Source organism: Dicentrarchus labrax, unplaced genomic scaffold (genome assembly GCF_905237075.1).
Source record: "Dicentrarchus labrax unplaced genomic scaffold, dlabrax2021, whole genome shotgun sequence".
NCBI lineage: Eukaryota > Metazoa > Chordata > Actinopteri > Moronidae > Dicentrarchus > Dicentrarchus labrax.
Window position 1 is genome coordinate 1,425,782 of NW_026136703.1, and position 21,964 is coordinate 1,447,745.

The following is a 21,964-nucleotide window of genomic DNA, read 5'->3' on the forward strand; positions in this document are numbered from 1 at the left end:
TTGCCGTTTTTATTTCTGTCACTTATAATAACATTGTACTCACCAGTAATAGCTGCCAGATTGATGTCAGAAAATGGTTACATAACTGAATAAGAAAAGTTCCAACACAAGCAGTCAGACAATTAGACTGTTGAAAACAAACCAAAGTTTATTCAGATCATCTAAACCACTTTAGCTGGAAGTTGAAGCACAAAGTGGGTCTGTAAACTGTGATTGATGTTTAAAATAAACAGTTGGGGTGATGCTTTTACTGTCCACCTTCATTTTTCTCTTTTAAATAAGTTCGACAAACCTAGAGTTTTCTTTACAACCTGGCTGATCATCTGACTGCTCGTGTTCCTTGGCTTGTCTTGACTTCTTTTCACATCTCATTGAGTGCAACTTTATCATTACTGATTAAAAGGTGAGACAAAACTACCAAAATAAGACCCAAGTTGTAATAAACCAGAATTATGCTTTAAGATTTGGCTCACTGACAATGTAAAGATGTGCTTTTAAAGGGAAACTACAGTATGTTTTCAGTCATCTCTGCTGTCTGTTATTCCTGCTTTATTAGAAATATGGATCTGTGTCCATCAGTAAGATTAAAAACTGTCCAACACAGTTTATAGAGAAAAATAAGTAATACGTTTGATCATTTTGTCTCTAAGGCACTTTAACCAGGGAAGTACAGTGTCCTTTTAACCGATTCATCATTTATACAGCTGCTGTATTTCTGAAGATAGATTTTCAGCTCTAATTAGAGAGGATAAAAAGAAAGAGGGATATCTTTTTACAGTAGAAAGGCCTAAAGTTACTATACAGCTTAAAGTCAGTGCAGGACAATGCAAGCTATGTAGCTGATAATTCAATAAAACTGTTCTATCATAATTAAAAAGTCAGTTTACTAGAATTTTTTTTAAAAATGTGCATAAATGTAGAAACATTTTCACTTATACCTACTGGTGTATTTCTATTAAAACACTGTCACCATGAATAACCCACACGTCACTGCACCAAACAATGGCTGTGTAGATTATCCAGATTAACCGGGACAGAAAAGTGTAAAAATCATTTTTCAGGTTCAGAACAATTCAATTCAGTTCCTTTCAACTCCATTGTACTGGGTGGTGGTACAAATCTAACAGAACTAAAAACCTGGACAAATAAAACCAAAATGTGATACATTTTAAATTTGGTAATATTCATTTAAAACAATAAATTAAATAATGTATAATTCAATCAAATATGCAAATTTTGTATCATAATTAATGTAAGATAAAGTATAAAAAAAGGTAAGCCTGCCAGCCTCTTTTGACCATCCTTCAACGCTATTGGCCAATATTTTATTATTGTTTTAACTCTCGTTTTATTGCCAGTTTCCCAGTTATTTTTGACAATTGATGAAAATCGAATCAGTTTATGTTATGGGGCTTGAATTTTATTTATTTTTTGGCTTCCATAATGACAGAAGAAATTTAAGAACCAGAATTATTGAGGACATATATTTGGTGATTTGGGTGAAATTACCCTTTGAGTGGAGTAAACACACAGTATGAATACCTCCTTTCTTTCCCACAATATAACTGGCCAGGCCTCTGGGGCCCCCATTTAAAAAATGTTCCAGACATGCTCTGAAGCCTGTTATTAGGCCTTTCCGGCTACAGGAACTTAACAACTCGTAACTTAAAGTGTGGCCCATTTTTTACAAGTTGTGCTTTTATCTCCACTCTACTCCTTGCGTTTTGGAGGCGAGTAACTGACACTAGATTTTGGGCACTGCTCAAGAGATGATACTAAATCCAAGTACAACAAGCAACGGCTGATTTGCAACACAGCAACAATTATGTCATATATAATGTCAGTCTGACGTACTCTCTTTTTGCTTCACTATTTTGACCTCACACTGTGAGTTAATTTAGGGATACTGACGTTTCTGGTTTAAACATCAACACATGTAAATGGCCTTTCTGTGTGGAGTTTGAATGTTCTCCCTGTGTGGGTTTTCTCTGGGTGCACCAGTTCCCCCCACCATCAAAAAATCTATTTCTCTCAAGAGGTAAACAATAAAAGTCATAAAATGATAAATGATAGCTAGATTAACACTTAGAAAACAGAGCTGAAAGTTAAAATTGATTAAAAATGGCAAAATAATTAGGGTTAGGATTATGTTGTGTTTAGGGTTAGGTTTGTGTTGAATTATGGTACTGGCACCTGTTTCCAATTCAGGCACTGGTTCTAAGCAATGACAGATGTGAAATTTCACCTTATCAACTTACAAGTGATTAAATTATACTAATAATTTCTCATTTTCAGGTACAAAACAACCTAATATACCACATATTCAGACCATTGTGTGACTGCTTTGGTAAGTGCATGCTCCTGGCTGCAAACAGCCCAGCAGTGAGGCTGCTTTACTATGGTTTTGTGTTAAGTAGACTTTAAGTGCAATCTCTTTTGACTTATGAGTGTGCAGTCCTCAAAGGACCCCTCCCTCTCCAAACAGAACTCTGCTACTCCCACTGTGCTCTTTTACATGCAAACAATTCATGTTAGTGATCATTCCGGGACAGATCACGAGGAATAAGTTCACTTTTGGAGATATGTATTTAATTAAATGTGTAATGAGGTAAATAAATATTCAAGAGCAAGAGGTTTCCTCAACAACAATTCAATTGAATGTATATACAGTACACCGTTTGTGCAAAAACATGGATTCAAAAGACATTGTAAGCTGATAACTTCAAGGCACATACATATACTGTTTTACCATAACATTACTTTTGCTGAACAAAAGGGGAAGAGTCGGTTCTCAGTGGGTTAAACATACAGTAGACGGCAGATGTGCTTTTTGGCTGCTCACTGTGTGACACCCACCATAAAACACAGCTAGCAATAATAACATGACCCCTTAACTGTGATAATGTATTAATCTTGAAAAACAGGTGAAAGCACTGCAGCCTGCCACTTTCTGTGAATGTTTAATGAGTATGACCTTTACATTTTCTTTTCAAGCTGAGAAAAGTTTCATTTGAATAAGAATATGCCCTCTTCCTTTTTGCAGGAATCTAATCATTTGTATCTCTATTGACTGTAGTAGCAATTAAAGAAATGTGCCATATTATTGTGATGACTTCATTTAGAACAGCCACAGGAAAAGTGTGGTGGACTATCGTTTCCAGAAAATGATGCCATCTAGTGGTGAGTGTGGCAGATTTGTGCCTGTTTTTCCTCCTCTCATACAGAATTCTACCAGCTGGATTCAGGACTCTTAGAATGCACTGCAGCTACAGTGTTAGTTCTGTATCTGTTATGGTTACAGTATACAATGACTTCAAAATTTACTATTACTGAAAATCAAAACCCCTTAATACTTAGATAATAAATGAATCCTGATTCTACATGTCTGTATGCATGGAACTCAAACAGCACAACTCCAGAAAGCAATAACTTATAAATCCAATGTTATACAAAAGATATCGGCCAGTTAGTTGTATAAATTACATTTCTTGAAGACGTGGGGGTTTCAAATAATATTAAGACTGTACAGTGTCCAGTAAAGTGTGGGTAGTTGTCAGTAAAAATGCTCTCCAAAATCATCATGTGTGACAAAAGTCTGCATCCTGAACATTGTTCTTGCAGTAGACTGTGCTGTTGTTCCCCAGGGGGCAGTCTCGGAATCCAATGCCCCCATTAGGGGTGTAAATAGGCTGAATGTGGAAATCTCCCTTGAGGAGCTGTTCGTTGTTGAGTGAGACTATCTGGAAGCTGGTCTCAGTCATTTCCAGGATAGAGTTATCTTTCTTGGTGCCTGCCTCACAGTAGTCATCTTTTCTCCGACCCCGATTGTATTTCCACTTGGTGGAGGACTTGGAGCGGCTCTTCTTATGCATGTGCCAGCAGAAGATGCTGAGGAGGACCACCAGCACCAGGATCACAGCCCCACCAATCAGCCCAGCCAGCAAGAAAGGTGAGCTGGGTTCCTGTTGCGTTGCCTGCTCAGGCCCCGACGGTCTTTTGTTGTTGTCAGGGCTGAAAGATGCCGGCATGGTCATGGCCTCAGTGCACACAGTATCATCTTTGGGCCGGTAATTATTGAACGCATCCAAGGGAATGACACAGATCCGATAGGTGGACTTTGGCTCAAGATTAGCCAGTCTGATCCCCCGGTGATCCCCACCCACTATCCTCTCCCTGACGGTGTCCCCTGTCAGACTGGGGCCCATCCTAGCCCAGGTCACCTTGTAGGCAGTGACTGGAAAGGCGGCCACCCATCTGACATGGATAGCGGAGCCATTCAGTATGGAAAATGTGACCTGCAAAGTCTCCCTCCGGGGGTCCAGAGGTTGCTTAGTCCTCAACCCCCCCTCTCTGGTTGAATACAGGGTGGGCAATGTGGGGAAGGGTCGCCTGGAGGAGGAGGGAACATACTGAGTGACCAGGGGGGAGTTTGTGGAAGATGATAGGGATGGGATCAGAGCAGTGTCAACTGGTGAGGTGAGAAGGAGCGCCGTCGCCGTGCTCTGTGGGCACTGGACCAACTCAGCACTCAGCTCCCTGATCACCATGCCCCGGAACTTCTCAGGTTTATGGCACATGAAGCCACGCACATTGAGCGAGGCCGGCAGAGATTTAAGCCATGACACCACCCATTTGATGCTGCAGTCACACAGCCAAAGGTTGTTCCGAACAGTGAGCTGTCTGAGACTGACGAGGCCATCAAAGACCCCCTGTGTCAACGACTGCAGCTGGTTGTTAGAAATATCCAGCCTCTCCAGCTTGTGCAACCCTGCGAATGCCCTGACAGGGATCTGGTCTATCTGATTTTCCTGAAAGTTCAATTTGACGAGCACCTCTCCTGGGAGGAATGGGGGAGGGTACGTAAGTGAGTTGCGGGCCAAGGACAGCTCCCTCAGGGTGACCAGGTCCTGAAAGGTCCCTGGTGCAATCCCTTCATCTGTCAACAGGTTCCCGTCCAACAGGAGGCGCTGCAGGCGCGTGACATTCCTAAATGCTTCCTCTGCGATAACTGCGATGCGGTTCTCGTCCAATCGCAACTCTTTTAGATCATCTGGAAGACCAATAGGCACACTGCTCAGGTGGTTTTTGGTGAGGAAAAGCATCTTCAGGCTCACTGCCTCACGGAAGGCCCCTTCCTCAACCCCTACAGTAGAAATGGAGTTATCGTCCAAATGCAGCTCTTCCAGCCAAAGAAGCTGAGCTAGAGCCACTCTGGAGATGGTCTGAATGTTGTTCTCTTGCAGATGGAGAACCCTTACATTTTTGGGCAGGTTAATGGGGAACTCATCCAGCTGGTTGCCATAGAGATACACAGTTTCCACTGAAGACACATGATGGAGCTCCAACGGAAACCCAGCATTATTGATTTGGTTGTTGTGGAGGTAGAGGGTCTTATAACCCTCACCGATTCCCAGAGGCACTGAGGTCAGGCTCCGCTCGTTGCAGTAAACAAAGGTGCGATCACAGCGGCACTCCTCGGGACAGTTTGAGGCCCGGGAGAACTGGAGGTGAAGGCCTAACAGTATAGGTATCCATGGCCTTATAAAGGAGACCCAGTCCTTATTCCATAAACGCAACTGTATCTCCATTTCAAACAGATAAGAAAAAATACAGACAACACCAAATCAGAGGAAAAATGGTAAGAAATTACGATTTGAAAAATCCAACAGAGCAGTCATTAGATTTCGGCTGTTGGCTTAATAACACCATCATGTCCAGCCTGGTGCTGAAGAAGGTCTTGAGTAATCCCTTGGTAATTCGTTGTCCTAAAATTCCCAACACAAGAGCAATGGTCTCATTAAGCAATATGATTCCTTCACCAGCCACTGTCCATAATTGAGCTGGGAGAAGTTCATCACATTTTCACTCTCTCCTCTCTTCTACCATTGGGTAGAGCTTTCTTCACAGCACTAGGCACTGACAGAGCCATGTACGACACGCTGGAGGGTTATCATTGGATGTCCTCTTCCTGGCTTTCTCTCCCTTTCACGTCACACACTGCTGGTTCCTCGGACTTGACATTTGGATCCAGAAACCTGTTGCGAAATAGGAATAATGGGAAAATCAGTCTCCTCAAAATGCATGCTTTCCGTTAAAGACAAAAGGATTTATTTTCCCTCTCTATCCCACAAATGCAAAGTGAGGCATTGTAAATTGGGAGAGCAGAGAAGTGTGCATACCAATGACTTTAAGATGTGTTACACATTCCTCAGACACACACCCAGAGGAAAGGGATGTTTTTGAAATGATACTGAGATCACAGGTGTGGTAAAATGGTTAAAAAAAACTTGTTTGGCAAGTCTATGTGCAGATTACTAACGTGAGCTCAAAATGAAAACATACACTAAGCGGATTCAAACTTTTTTTAATTCCTCCTCCAGTTGGTAACCATGAACATGAACAAACTGACAAAAAGAGCATTTAAAAAACTGATAAAATTCAAAGGATTAAAACATGGCAGCCAAAAGCATTTTGTGAGCAACAAGGTTTTAGGTGAGCTAGTAAGGAGAGGGCTGGCTCCCAGATGAGCACCATGAATCTGTTAGTTACTCAGTCCAGCCCAGAAGGATAATGCCCTGCAACATGGAAAGATGGGGGTGTCAGATGATGGGGCAGATTTTACCACAATACTTTCTACAAAGCCAAATATGTGCTCTTAATTATTTCTAAGTTAGGATTGTGATGAACGTAGCCTGTCAGCTGAGATAAGATGAAACAAATTCCTTGCACTTGGGACAAACTAAGATCGATGTGGGCCTCTCACTGTGAGGAAAGGTCGAAAGATTGAAATAAAGTGGAGATATTTCCTAGTCAACAGCATTGGTGTTAGTTGGCTTATGAACAAAAGCCTAATTATTTTGGTGAATCCAAGAAAAAAAATATCAATAAAAACTCATACTTATACTGCTGCTGAGTTTACAATCCAATACAGCCCTTGTAAAGGCAGATAATGTATTATTAGTTGCTGTTAGTTAGGAGGTAGTGATGATTAATAAAATGGCACCGGGCAGCAGCCAATTGACAGATTGCATTGATTTGTGGCCAAGACAGTTCAATAGTTATGTAATGTTCCTTGGGGGGGCAAACAAGGAGTCAAACTGAGTCAAATTATGGTGACCCGACCTCGCCGCGGTTATTATGAGCAGGGCATTAATCCGACGACATATTCATGTGCCCATCAAAAAGTCAGGTTTAAAGAAAACTGCCTGTGTTTTGCAGCTCTGTCCCAGTTTGCAGAACAGACTGGTGGGTTTATTTGGTTTGCGCCTTGAGAGAGCGCAGTCCATTTTAAGTATAATCCATGAGGACCTTCCTTTAACCTGTTTGTGCTTTTACGCGATTAAAATCATTTTGGATTGGTATTCATGAAAGAGGAGTTTAAAATCATTAATTAGCTAATTATTATTATTGCCGTTAAAGCTAAAAATAATACCGTTTATTAAGTTCATGGTGAAAAAAATATTCCCAGAATATTTGAACATATATGAATACAATCAAATTCTAGGATTTAAAAAATGCACAATTACTAGTCCATGCTGTATTCATTTCCCGTTTTCTTACCTTAAGAAAAGCAGAAAGTCTTGTTACTGCACATCCAGCCTGACAGCTCGTCTCTCCGCAGACTGCTGAGCTCAGACCGGGCAAAAAGTCCGCATCCTGCCCGCTGCGTCGGCTCCCAGCTCCCGCTGCGGCTTCGGACTGGTTTTACTTGGTTTTCCGGCATTGGAGAACTGGGGCATTGCGCTAGGTCCTGACCGAAGCAGCCAGGAAGGGAGGGAAGTTCAGGTCACCAGCAGTAGTCTACTCCGCATCTTTCCCCCCGTCTTCCTCAAACACACCCCGGCAGACTGAGACTCCCGGCTGGCCGCGCTGCTCCGGAGCTGCCGGTGAAGTTCCTCCGCTGCCTTCACAGAGGGAGAAAGGGACATGAAGCAGAGAGGAGAGGAGAGTTAGAGGCTCCCAGCCTACCCCCCGCCGCCCGGACAGCAACGCGGATTATGAAGTCCATAGTCTGGGTAAAGTGTTCCAGAGACTGCTTGGTCCCTCATGGAGCCCCGAGACTATCTCTGTTAACGAGTCGTCTCTCTCTCTCTCTCTCTCTCTCTCTCTCTCTCTCTCTCTCCACTCATACACCCCCTTTGTCTCTCTCCCCTCACAGCGTCCTTTATCTCCCTCCCTCCCTTCCTCTCTCTCATTTTGTGGAGGTGTGTTTTAAACTAACACACCACATTTCCAGACTTTTTGACCAGTAAAAAAAAAAAAAAATTGAACCTAACATGTATACAGATCATCATGTAGGTGAGAGAGATGCATGAGAAGTAGAATAATAACAGCAGGGCCAGATAAACCCCTCTAAGGGGCCCTGGGGCAAAAATGTCCCAAAAAATCCCAGTTGAGCCCCCGCTATATGTTTCCAACCTATTTTCCTAAAGCCAAAAACAAACCAGAATTCCTATGCTGGAAGATGAGTGAAGGCTAAAAAGAGCCATCATGGCATTTACTATTCTATTTGTATGTATGATGTTATGGTGGTAGGGCTTACACAAAGGTATTACTGAACAAATATGTGACTTGAAACGCTCTCACAGAATGCAGACCTTTTTTTAAGCCAGCTCAGTCTTGCATGGGTCGATCCCTGATTGCTTATTCACCGCTTTCTTTTGTTTGTTTGTTTATCTGTTGTTGTATGTTTAATCACAGCACACCATTGACCCTTCCTAAGTCCCGCCCATTTTTGCTCTTGGTCAGAACCTCGATCAACTTCCTCCTTTCCTGCTAAGTGCTAGTTGATTGTTGAGTCTTTTGGTGCTATCCATTTGTCTCGTAAATCCCCCGCCCGAGTTGCTCTGACGCGAGAACGTGACGTAATTGCCTGGCTTGTACCACTTATAGCGTTCCAGTTGTCTTTGGGCATTACGTTAGTCGGAAAGAACATGGACGCCACCAGTGCAGCAGCTGTGTTGTTATTGCTTGTGGCTCATCTAAACAAGCTCAATGTGAAATAATAATGTTTTTCTACAGAAACACTAACATTTCAAGTAATTCCGTTATTGCAAGCAACATTTCAATAATATTTTATTTCAATTTCAACAAGTGCTGTGGCGTTTGTCTCGAGCCACCAGGGGCCACCAGGGGCCACCAGGGGCAGGGGCAGGCTAGTGTTATTGTTTGCTACATAAGCCTATTTAGCAAACCAGCTTGAAAACAAAACTTTACATTGTATTGCACGCACAACAACACCGTGCAATACATAAATTGGTGACCGGACTAAAGCAGCAATGTAAACAGTGTGTAAGAGCATTTAAAATTAACATTAAAACGACCAACGTAGTACAAATACAAAGAAAATACATTTCAATATGGGCGCTGCCATCTTTGTTTTGCGGGTCGTACGTTCACCCTCGTTTAGCTCGGTGTACTCTGAGGTACCCCGAGCTGGACGGTTGAAATTACGACCAAAAGGGGGTGTGTCTCGGTGAAATGTCGCGAGATAGCTGCGATAGCACCATTTTTCCTAGGTCGCAAAGTATCAACTTTCTTGGCTCTGATTGGTTGTTTAGCACTAGGAGGAGCCAGAGGAACCTGATTTTTTCACACATTATCTGTCAGGATATAGTCAAAGTTTCAGTAAATATGTCAAAAAGTAATTTTTTATACTGCTGCTTTAAGACCAGACATTGAACAGTGTATGCACAGTGTGTTAATCTGTCTCCTTTTCAAGTGTGTTTTCAAAAGCTAGTAGTTATCCTCCCTGGCTAAACTCTTTAGTCTGCTCTCATTTGTCTGAACTTCACCATGTGTCACTGACTCCTGCAGCAGGTGAGAAAAGTCAGTGACATGTCCTAGCAGTTTTTGGTTTGTGCTCATTGTATTTCCTGTGACAGAGAGAAATGTTTTTGCAATTTGAGGGAGTAGTTTATTCCCTTTAATGAAGGCCTTCTTGTAGGCGGATTTGTTGCAGCAAATACAGACTCAAACATCCAGCAGGACGCTGAAACAAAACTGAGACTTCTGAAAAATACAGTATTTAACATTTGACCCGTCCACCTTCGGACATGTTCAAACATCCACACACACATACAGACCTAAACTGTGTTGATTTGCTTCAGTTTGCTAAACTCTTCACATAAAGCATCAGTGTGCAGCTACAACACCATTCAAATAACTGCTAACCTTCAACTATGCACAGATCATGGACACACACACAGTCTGTGGTTTACTCATATCCTTTATTCACAACTCTCCCGGTTTGAACACTCTCTGCCAAACAGCACATCTGCTGCCACCTCTCTCCACTCCAATCTATTAAATTAAAATTCAGGCTAAATCTGTCTGCAGCTCATCACAGTGCATGTGGAGTCCGTGGCTAGCATGACGATGTTGGTTTAGTCCGGCTCGCTTGTGCCATGTCACTGTAATCTGGCTCCTTTGTGTGTGTAAACTCGCAGCACCCTGAACAGCTGCTCAGAGGGTTTAGTGCAGTGGTTGGGGAGTAACAGATTACCTGGATGTGGGAGCAGATTACAGGGATCTGTTTACAAAATGGACAATGAATAGGGAAATCTGTTTGTTTGAGTTATAACTAAAACACACAGTATTAGTTACTGCTATTTCTTAAATAAAATGGCATTTACAAGTTCATTATGTTGGACATTATGGTTGCTTACCATATGCATGGCCATAGTGACAGTGCTGCCAGTTATCAATGGCCCCAGTGTAAAATCATTTTACAGGCCCTACTCACCTCAAGCCGTGCACACAATCAAACAAACACAGATGCGTTTGCTTAAAGAAGATGATCTTCTGTGGCTTTCAGCAGTGTGTAAGGCTGCAGGATTTTATGTTTACAGACTCACAGCCCCCTCCCCCTTCTGTCTTTCTCTCTCATTTATTTTAGAGATTACAGGGAACAGATAATACAGTACAACACAGTACAACATTGAACACAACATATGTAGCTAATTCATAATTTATAACTTCAATTTACACTAGGGTGGCCATTCGTCCGGCTTTTAAATGCCCTTTAAATTCTTAAATGCACTCGTTTGTCCTCCTTTTGAGAAAATAACTAAAAAGGCCCGCCTTTTGACACATTACCTCGTTAGTTTAATACTTATTGGCTAAAAAGCCTTTTCAAAATAAGTAATTTCATTGGTTACATTTTCGTGTCGCGACCTATCAACACATGGCTACCACCAGGCTGTCAATCAAGCTCTCAACGACAGAGAACTAACGTGAGCTAACGTTGGTTGTTGGACTGAAATTCTTAAAAATGCTCATACTCATATGTATAGGCAAAGCCTATACATCTGAAACAGAAGGTGCTGCATTTGTTTTACTCTTTATCTATCCGGATAAAAACAGTTTCTGTATGATGTTTATTAGACCTATGTAATCTGAATTGGAAGGGCACGTAGTCATGAGCTGTATCTTGTATATTTATTATTAGCTATGTGGTATGTGTATGCACCTTTATGTAATCTGGTGGAAAAATATTAAAATTTAAAACCGGATCATACCAAACAAATATCTGCTTGCATGTCCCTGTGTATGCAAAGTGTCCTCCTTTTTGATGTGAAGGAAATGGCCACCCTAATTTACACAGCAAGCGTTATAGCCATTTTTAATAATTAACCTATATTTCATGTAATTTCTGTTCCAGTGTGTAACATTTAGGATGATCTACTGGCAGAAATTGAATTTATGAATATTAATAGGTATGTTTTCATTAGTATACAATCACTTGAATATACAAATTGTTATGTTTTTGTACCTTAGAATGAGCCGTTTTTATCTACAGATGTTTCGGGTCGCCTTCTACATATTCTGCCATGTTGAACTGCCATGTTTCCACAGTAGCCCAGAAGGGACAAACCAAACACTCACTGTAGACAGGGGAATTCACATTTTTATGTGTGTTTTGCAGCCACCATAGTCTCTTCTTTGTGCTTGGAAGGCAAGGGTGAAGTAAAGGAATTGGGATCTACAATTACATTGCTAGATGTCACTAAATCCTACACACTAGACCTACAAGTCACGATTCTAATTCTAAAAACAGGTTTACATACATTTTACAATTCAAATATAGATGTCAAGCTAAACTCTCCAGCTAATTACCTAACCAACAATTAATGTAGCTTCGCTAGCTAGTTAGCTAGAATAGCTACTTGCGATATGACCTTATGTTCGTTTTCTCTTTTAACAGATTAGTTCGATTGCTACTGACATCTGATGTTCTGGTAATGTTAGCAATTTAGTAGCTAATTAGCTACTTAGCTAGCATTTTGCTAACATTAGTTAACTTTAGATGTGACTATATGTCACCTACTACATGTTGCTTTTATCTTTTAACCATCTTTAAAATGTGATCGTATTTTCAAGTACAGAAAGGGGGAAAGTTGACCTAGCTTCCAAGAGGATTTAGGAAGGGTCAATTGGGTGCTTTTGACTGGAGTCCCTGAGGACCCCAATTTATTTTCTTAAAAAGCACAAATTACTGCCCATATTTCCCCACTGAACACTAAACTCATGTCCACACTTTTTTGGGGGGGATTATGGGGGATTTAAAGGGACACTTTACTGATTTTAAAAATGAATGTCACTTTATAGCATCTATACACTGCACGATAAGTTCAGTACATCTCTTGATTTCAATCTGTGTCATGTTGTACAATATCAGTTTTGAGGCTGTCAGATTGAATGACGGATGCCGACTCATGTCGACAGCATGCTAAGTTTAACTCAGACATGGAGCTGGACGAGCAAATATTTTACTACGTTTGTCTCACATTTGTCAACAGCCCAAAATCACAGTGTAAAGGGGCATTAACTCATCTTGAGGAGCACTCCTCCTGTATAAGGCTTATATAATGTTTTCTGCGGCTCTGGGGGAGCTTTGTTAAGTCAGACAAAATAACCGTGATAATGCCACTGGGGTTATTTCAGCTAAAAGTACAGATTTTCAACAGACAGCTTATGCTGCAAAATGGGACCACAGAGTTGAAAAGACATTGCCTGAGGAGAACTTTATATTCCACAAATATGCACAAATTACACATGGTGGGTCTTTTAAAGGCTGGTTCTGATACTTTTAGGATTTCATATCTTCAAATTTGACTAATTTAAGGCATGGGAATGTATTATTTCACCACCAGAAAGGGCTTTAAAACAGCCTCAGGGATATAAAGTAAAGTTTTTTATTTATTTATTTTTTATAATTGACTTTTATAATTGAGTTTGAGCCATATATGACAACTAAGCAAACTTTGTCTGCTGAAGACTATTTGAAAGCTCAACATAGACCTTGAGTGTAAACTGTTATGCCAACATAACAAAACTCTATTCTTCTTTTACTAGGTAGTAGGGAGACTGGGGTAAGTTGAGCCAAAGGGTAAGTTGAGCCACCCCTTGTTGCTAGGAAATGGTAAAAAACATTGATCATGTGACCAAATAATTAGGAGGAAGGCATCATTTCATGGAGTCTGTGAATGTAAGAACCACATGGGTAAAGTGGTTAGATATTTATTTCTAACAAAATCATTTTTCACTCCTGAAAGTGAATTTAGTCTATCATAAGTTTCATGAGAATTGTGTTTGGACCAAAATAAATCATTTTAAATTTGTTTTATACATCAGTTGTGGCATCTATGAGCTACAACATGAGGTCATAAACCTAGCATAAAAGTGCACCATTTTAGCTGTGGGGACTAATAAAGTCAAAATGGTAGCTCTGGGGTAAGTTGTATCCAAAAACATATTCTGTGTATATTCCAAAAACACAGCTGTTAATGTTCTCTTCCTAAGCACACTTTAAGGCATTCTCATGTTAAAATGTTTTTTTACAAAACAGCTGTTCAGCAGTAATATGCAATAATAATAATAAAAAAAGTTATTGTACCTGTTGAATTGTGCATAATAAATAAAAATACACATGAATGTGAAGCAGTGAGTGTTATTTAGGGAGGGAGAAGGTGAGGGAGGGGTGGGGTGGAGGTGTGGAGGGGTAGGGATGCCACGAGACCACTTTTCTTGGACAAGCTATATTATCGAAACAGTTATGTTTACACTCATTCTGTTTGTTTGAAGGGATGCACAACATCCTGAGATATATGCAGATATATTAGTTAGCAACAAAACTACGATTGCCTTGATGTAGTGATCCTAAATATGAAAAATGGCTCATCTTACCCCCTGTCTCCCCTACACATTTTTTTCTGACTTTTCTGAGCAAAGTCTGCTCAAACTAGGACTGTTGCAAAGAAAGTGTAGTTTTCCAATAATATTTTGGTTTCATGCATTGAAATCAACAGTAAAATGTAGCAATATTCAGCTTTTTCAGGCATCATAAGATCAATAAGTGAAATTTATGTATTGTATGATTATTACTCTGATTGGTTTCCAACAAACATGAAATAACAAAAAAGTACAAGTATTACAGTGAAAGATAACCCCAAAACAAATCTGCAATCCAAGTCAAAGCAGGCTAAATGATTTCTGGGTCCCAGGTAGTCTAGTTACACCCAGCTGTTCAGATTGAGGGATCTGGTCAACAACAAATCCACTGCTGCTGACAGACACAAAAATAAGAACCCTGACACTACAAAAGGCCATAATGATCATACCACTTTTTAATAATTTCCCCTAAAAGATGTGATGACCAAAATACCACAGCAAATACACTGAACTGATGCCTGAGCAGAGGGAGAATGGTGGCAATAATTTTCCAGGATCTCAACAATGATCAGAAGTATTATTATAGTTTGATGCCACATATCTGCCCTAAAAGATAAATATACAATGTTATAATGCTCTGAGAGGTTTTGTTTTGTCTTAGGAGTCTGGTGGCGAGTGACAGCGATAATACGACTGTTTCTGGTTTAACAAAAGGTCTATCTCTGTAGGGATCCTTTCAAAAATGTTGTCAGACACTTAGAATAACAATCTGAGCCTGCCAGTAGCAGAAACAACTTTTAGTGGACATACTTTGACAGGCGCATTTGTCCCCAAGGATTAACATTAGCTGACATCGTGGCCATTGCAGCCCTTTTCAAGAATAGTTCACATCTAACTCTGTAAATTAAGGGTTCATTTTGACCAAACCAGAGTTGGTGTTTGCTGGAAAGAATGTATAAAAACAGTTTTGATGAGTTTTTGGTGACTTTTCTTTATTTATTTTCTCTTCTATTTTCATTTTCTGTCCCATTGTGTTAGTCTCAGTATGTATCTCAGCTTTGCAGTCATTCCCAATTTATGCAATTCCAATTTTGTTGATTGACCCCAATAACTAGCTGAGAATAACATTTATATGACTTGCAAAAAAAACTGCATGGATTTTGCCGAAAAACTGCATGGGATTAGCATAAAGTGGGAAAGGAAAGACTTGTGGGTACCCATAGAACCCATTTTCATTCAGATCTCTTGAGGTCAGAGGTCAAGGAATCCCTTTTTAAAATGGCCATGTCAGTTTTTCCTTTGCCAAAATTTTGCCTAACTTTGTAGTGTTATTTAACCCCTTCCCAATGCTAGACCTGGTTGGTACCAATGGATGCGTTAGTCCTTCTAGTTTCATCTGATACCATGAACTTCTCTCTAGCTTCAAAACTTAGCCCCAAACAGCCTCTGAAAGACAGTGCAAGTGGAGGAGGTGAGGATAATGTATTGATTTCTAATATCACCTTTAGATATTTCTATTCAGTGATTTACTAATGTTCCTCAAATGTTCTAATAACTTAATTTGTCTTTCCAAACAAATATTGATTTATTGTGATTAAACACCATATGTTTATGGTACCCACTTGACACCTCATGAACATTTCTCTAGAGCCGCCCCCTTCTGAGGCCTTGCAAGCCGCTCTGTGAGCAGTCAGTTACAACACACTGCATTGTGCACAAGCGATTGCGCCAGGGAAAATTCACTGTGTTGAATTAAAATACTCACTTAGCCTTGGAGGGCTTTACTCTCGACCCCTTTGTAGACGGCATTTGTAAAACACATCTCTCTGACCCTGGGGGTCACACAAAGAAGCCTTTAGCTATTTCTGCTGCCTGTTTGGAATGGTGATTCCTAAAAAACCATAGTGAGCTTTGTCGAAGCTCTGGGCGGGGATACAGCCAAACGCTCGAGAAACTGTGACCACCCTGATGCATTTTTTATCCCTGCATCCATGTACACACTCGTAGTTTACTACCATGTATCGCTGCAGACATCCATCCGAGCCTCCACTCCTCCGCTGTGCCTCGACCTTTGAGCGCAGCGCCGCTGTCTTTCCCCTGCACCTTTTACTATTAATAGAGGAGCAGACATACAGACAAGACAGACAGTGGAGGAGACGACAACAAAGAGGTTTTTGTCAGGACTTGGGGGGTTTGACAGGCGGTTCAATCAGTGTCGGGTTTCTTTAATGAGGCTAAGGCTCAGTCAGGGGTGGATTAGCAAGCAAGGGAAAAAAATCTCAATCTTCCATCTGTTTGTGTAATTTTTTCAGGGAGGAGGAAGTCAGAGGGAGAACTAGACGACGTCTTAGGGAAACCGTTCCATGTTTCCTCTTATCGCAGGGGGAATTTAAAATCATTCAATTAGCACATTTGAGACACTGACCTGCTGATAAACAGTTAATACGCAGACCAACGCGGAAGTTGTTTGGAGTAAAAAAAGATTAAAAGTTCAATTAAGCAGCTCCGAAATCTCTTCCAATGTCCTTGAGGTATCTCTGGTTGGGGAATCCTTGAATACTTTAATGAAATACTTCTGTATATATTTGCCTAATTCAGTAAGGTTTTCTTTTTGTCATCATTGGCTGTTTTGTTGACAAAAACAGACTAATTGAATTCATTTTCAGTCCATGTTTGAGGCTGGAACACAGAAAGCATTAAAATCCCCACAAGGATTGAATAGTTTATGAAGGTGGAGTAATGTATGTACCACAGTGTGTGTGTGTGTGTGTGTGTGTGTGTGTGTGTGTGTGTGTGTGTGTGGTGCTCCTGTACTTCAAGCACTCAGTCTCATGAGAATTAGGGCCAGAAAAACAAAAACATCTGAGAATTTGAGGATGAATTGCAAATAAAGTCTTAACATTTTCAGAATTGTAAGAAAATTACGCAACAAAATGTAATATTTTGAGAATTGTGTTTTTTAATATTTTTCATATTTAAAAAAGGAACTCTAACCATTAACTATGTAAATATTTGCAGAACTAAATAAAGCAATTTACAAGGAAATGCATAATATTTTGAGAGAAAAGTCGTATCTCCATATAAGTGGAATAAAATGAAAGAATATCAAGGAAAAAGGTTTTAAGAATAAAGCCAAAATATTTTGACCAAAAAGGGAACAAAAAAAGCGTATTCTTGCAATAGAAGCACTCTAATTACATTACAATCTAATAATATTATAATGTGATCTTAAAGGACCATGGTGTAGAAAGTAGAAGACTGAAACTAGAGACTGAGACCATCAACTCATTACACTATGTGCCACATTCGCCCTGTCACACACATTCACACACTGATGACACAATTTGGGGTTCAGTATCTTGCTCAAGGATATTTCCACATACAGTGGGAGGAGCCAGGGATCCAACCTTGACTCAACCAAGCTAAAGAGAGAAACCATGTTGGCCTTGAACTCTTGAAAAAAATGAAAGCCCCTATCTAGAGCCAGTGTTTGGTTTGTCCATTCTGTGCTACTGTAGAAACATGGCGGTTCAACATGGCGGATTCCATGGTCTGTAGATAAAAACGATGACTATATTCAGGTGATTATACACTAATGAAAACATACCTGTGCATATTATATTACATTTCTGACAATAGAGCCTCCTACAGGTTACAGGTTTACTTTGCATTGTAACTGGCAAGTGGAGAAAAAAGGACAATATTCCCTCTGTACTGCAGTGGAGTACAACTATAAAGCTATAATAGAATACATCAAAACTATACTTAAGTAGTACTAGAGTAAATTTACTTCCCTTCTACATCAGCCCTAATACTCCATGACACTTTCTTTCTTTCTTCTTTTCTTCCTTTCTTTCTATCTCTCTCTCTAATTCCTTCCTCATCTCTCTCTCATTTCTTTTCTTCTTTCTTTCCTCTTTTCTTTATGCCTCTCTTTACATTTTATCGCCCTCCTTCCTGAGTCTGAAGTCTATAACGACACTATCATTCCTCCCCTCGCCTCGCTCCTCTGTGAACCTCTTTTTTTATTTGAAATCAAATTGCATCAGCACATCATTCCTTATATTTGAGCTGCCATTCCTTTTAAGCTCCTGTCTTCAGCGACTCTGGGCTGATATTGTTTTCATCATTCTCCCATCCTCAGCAGACATCAAAGGGACTTCCCTGCCGAGATTTTAGACACTCACTGAAGGTCACTCTCTGTCAAAACTTCCATTTACACTCGCTGGCTTTTCTTATCGATGTATTCATTTCTTGGTGGGAAATCAGCTCTTTGATCAGACTTTAACATCAGGCTCACCTGTCTGCATGTGGTATTTATTCATGCCATCATCTTACAACACCGTTAGTTGAGACTTTAGCATAATGTGGACATCATTAGCATATGCATCGAGGCACAATAAACAGGACAAAGTTAGGTGCAACTACAGGTTTGCTACTCTTCTGTTTGTTGTCTGGTCGGTTGTTTGCTTAAAACTGTTTTCCTTTGAAACCTGTGTGAACCTGACCAAATTAATTTGATACTCAGTGTGCAGTGTGTTAAAGCTGCAGTAGGTAACCTTTTTTATCATATTTGCTAAAACTTTCTCTGTATCCTGGCATTTGCAAGAATCCACCAGGCCTGGATGAAAACAACCAATCAGAGCCGAGAAAGATAGAAAGACGATAAAGACAATAAGGAAGATAGTTGATTGTTGAGCTTCATTTCCAGTTTCCCAAAGCATTTGTATTTCATGCCATGGGAATGAGGCTCAACAATCTTTCTTGCCTTGGTATAAAAGTATCGAAGTCAGGAAATTTGTTTTCTTAACAAATATACAAATAAAGCTGGAATTTTGTCTGTTTTTGAACTCATGTAATTAGCATACATTTAGCCTATAATCTGTCTCCATTTAGTTTCTTCAGGCCCTAACTATCTCCAATTGACAGTTGACAGTTGATGTGCTGTCTCAGTGATTGTGAAAAATCCACGTTGTCAAACTCTGTTTCAGGAACCAAACTCAGATCATTATGTCTCATTGGTCAAATCTAAACATGACAGGTGGGAGAAGTTGGGGTATTGGACCAGCAAATGCAATGAAGCTACTGGGTGGGGAAAGACATCAGATTTAAATGTTTTAAAGAGTTCGGTCTAGACCTGCTCTATTTGAAAAGTGTCCTGAGATAACTTCTGTTATGAATTGGCGCTATACAAATAAAATTGAATTGAATTGAATTGAATTGAATCCTAATGTTGATTTCTTACAAACAAACTGAAGGTATACCATAAAAGATTTTTGCCGTGGTGAACACGAAAGAAAACAGAAACAATTGAGCTCATTCCAGACACAGAACAAATAACAAATCTGGTAACAACTGATTATAAACTATATCATGACAAACACATTTTTGTGAAAGACGTCTCTGAAATTCCTGAACTAAATCAGGTACCATCATGCTTGTGGGCACAAAAACAAGTATGATGTAGGTCTAATCAAAGGCACAGTGGCTGTTGTAATAACACCAAATTATCATCATACAGGACTTGTCCAAATCAATATCCTTAAAAAGGAAACAGTTGAAGGCATTAAACCTTAAAGTATTTTTGAATCTCTACTAAAAGCTGGAGTGATTGTTCCATGTATGTAAAAAATCTCCTGTTTGATCTCAAATGTTTCCTGTCATAAAGATCAAAGATGCTGGAGCCAAAGGAGTAGATATTTGTTTAGGATTTGCAAGCAGTAAATGCTGCAGTCAACGCATGTGCACCGAATGTTCTAAATCCACACACAATTTCTCTAAAATTAAATATATGAGAGTAAATGTTTTTTTGTTGTTGATTTGGCTAATGCATTTCTTCAGCATCCCAGTCGACCCTGGCGGTCAGTAGTGGTCGGTAGTGGTCAGTAGTGGTTAGCATTCTCCTTTAAAGAAAATATGTTTACCTTTAGCCATTTATGCAATCTTAAGCATTAAAGAAATATTTTGAATCACTCAATCTAACATGCCATACAGCTAGCTATTCTAAACTGCAGCTTGTCTCTGAAAAGGTCATCTTTCTGGGTCATGTGATCACAGCAGAGGGCAAAACCCTCTCACCCAAACAAATTGAAGCAATTCAGACCATTCCACGGCCTGAAACAAAGAAACGGGTAAAGAGTTTTTGGGAATGACATCCTACTGCAGACAGTGGATCCCACATTGTGCTGAAACTGAGGCACCATTGGCATCAATGCATGATGGGAAAGGCCTTGCTGCAAAAGGCAAAGTCCAATGGACACCAGAAGCTGAGAAAACTTTTGTTAACGTAAAGCTAGCTCTTCAGACTCCTCTGACATAGGCCTACCAGTCTGTAACAAGACATTCACACAGACTGTAGACGAACAGGGGTTAGTTGACTTCAGGACTAATCCAGGACCATGGGGGACGACAAAGACAAAGAGAAAAAGCTGTGATAGCATTAGGTGACATTTTTGGTTACACTGACCTGACTTTACTGGTTACACATGTTGACAAGTGTCAATGATTCTACTTGAACAAAAAATTATCATTTTTCAACAGCAATGTAATAAGATACTATCACCAAAGTCAAAATATGAAATTGTTATTAACTCTGCTACTTTCCTCCAAACTCCAGGTGATGGACAGCTGCATGAACGTGTTGTAACCCAAACAAATTGCTATCTGAAAATGTAAAAAGAAACATTCTAACAACCTTGATTTTATCTCACAGGGCAATGCTAGTGCTGACGTAGCTGTGAAGGCCGCAGCCGAACAATGTATTGCTTTGACTAACTCACCATGAACATCTTTTAATTTGCAGGAATTGCAGGCAACAGAGGAACTCCAGAGAAGAACGCTTTCATTCACTAACAAAAAGTGCCATTTACCAAAATATCTATTTCCCTACTATCATAGGTTGACACATGGGAAGGACCAAGTGTCAAAAGGGGGTATGGTGAGGGAAATACAGAAACATAGTTTCACAAAGGTTCTCTAATTTCTCCCATAAATTTTAAAATTTTTAAAATTTTATATTAAAACATTTCTGATTCTGATCCTGATTCTGATTAGAAAACAAATTTGTAAAATGTTGCACAGGAACAGGTTTGACGCGGACAAAAAGCACTACTATTTGTTTTAATGCACACAAGGGCCAGGGTAAGAAACAGAAGTGCTCTCATCCCATTTGAAATCCTACTAAACACTGGGATTGGTCCTGTTAAAAGTAAAAAACTCCCTGACACCGGTCAATGGGAAAATGAAATGCTGTGTTATTGTGAAAATGTCCCCTGTGCTTATATCCACAAGCAGCTGAAAGAAGCCATACCAAAGGCTGCTGTGGAAAACTATACGACCAACAACAGGCGACGGGATCGTGATGAAGTTACTCCTCACAATGGAAACAGCAGTACAGGTCCCTGAGAGAGCAACTTGGATCCATAGCAGCGACTGCAGACTCCCAGAACCGAGATCAACATCAAGCGGGCATCAAAATCGGAAAGCCAAAGAATAGGGCAAAAAGGGAGGTGCTACCAGCATCCCTGTTAGTCCAACCAAACCTGAGACTGCGTGTCTGGGTAGACAGCTGCATCAAGCCAAGAAACCAGTCCAACAAGCAAGGGGTGAAACAGCGCCCTCCTCCACCAGTAGCATGCCAAGCTCCAACAAAGTGACATGCAGAGTGAAGCTCTGTGTCACCTACGAGGGATCAGCAATGGAACCCAGATCCCCAAGAACGTTTCAGGTAACATGACTAATGATGTTTCTCACCATAATGACTTCCTGCATGAAGACGAAAGTAAGGAATGTT

The 21,964-nt window shown here is 40.2% G+C and overlaps 1 protein-coding gene across 2 annotated transcripts in view; it reads right to left on the bottom strand.

The window, feature by feature from the left end:
- Positions 1 to 2,567: 2,567 nt before the first annotated feature.
- si:dkey-87k14.1 (leucine-rich repeat transmembrane protein FLRT2) overlaps positions 2,568 to 21,964 on the bottom strand; it is a 69,514-nt gene continuing 50,117 nt past the window's right edge. The window contains exons 3-5 of one of the 2 annotated variants that reach the window (XM_051383795.1): positions 16,188 to 16,281; positions 7,561 to 7,904; positions 2,568 to 6,035 (exon numbers count right to left, since the gene is read on the bottom strand). In XM_051383795.1, the coding sequence (XP_051239755.1) occupies positions 3,579 to 5,588 (2,010 nt within the window). In that variant the 5' untranslated portion in view covers positions 5,589 to 6,035; positions 7,561 to 7,904; positions 16,188 to 16,281 and the 3' untranslated portion in view covers positions 2,568 to 3,578. The remainder of the gene's footprint in view (positions 6,036 to 7,560; positions 7,905 to 16,187; positions 16,282 to 21,964) is intronic. The other variant, XM_051383786.1, reaches the window with a different exon arrangement.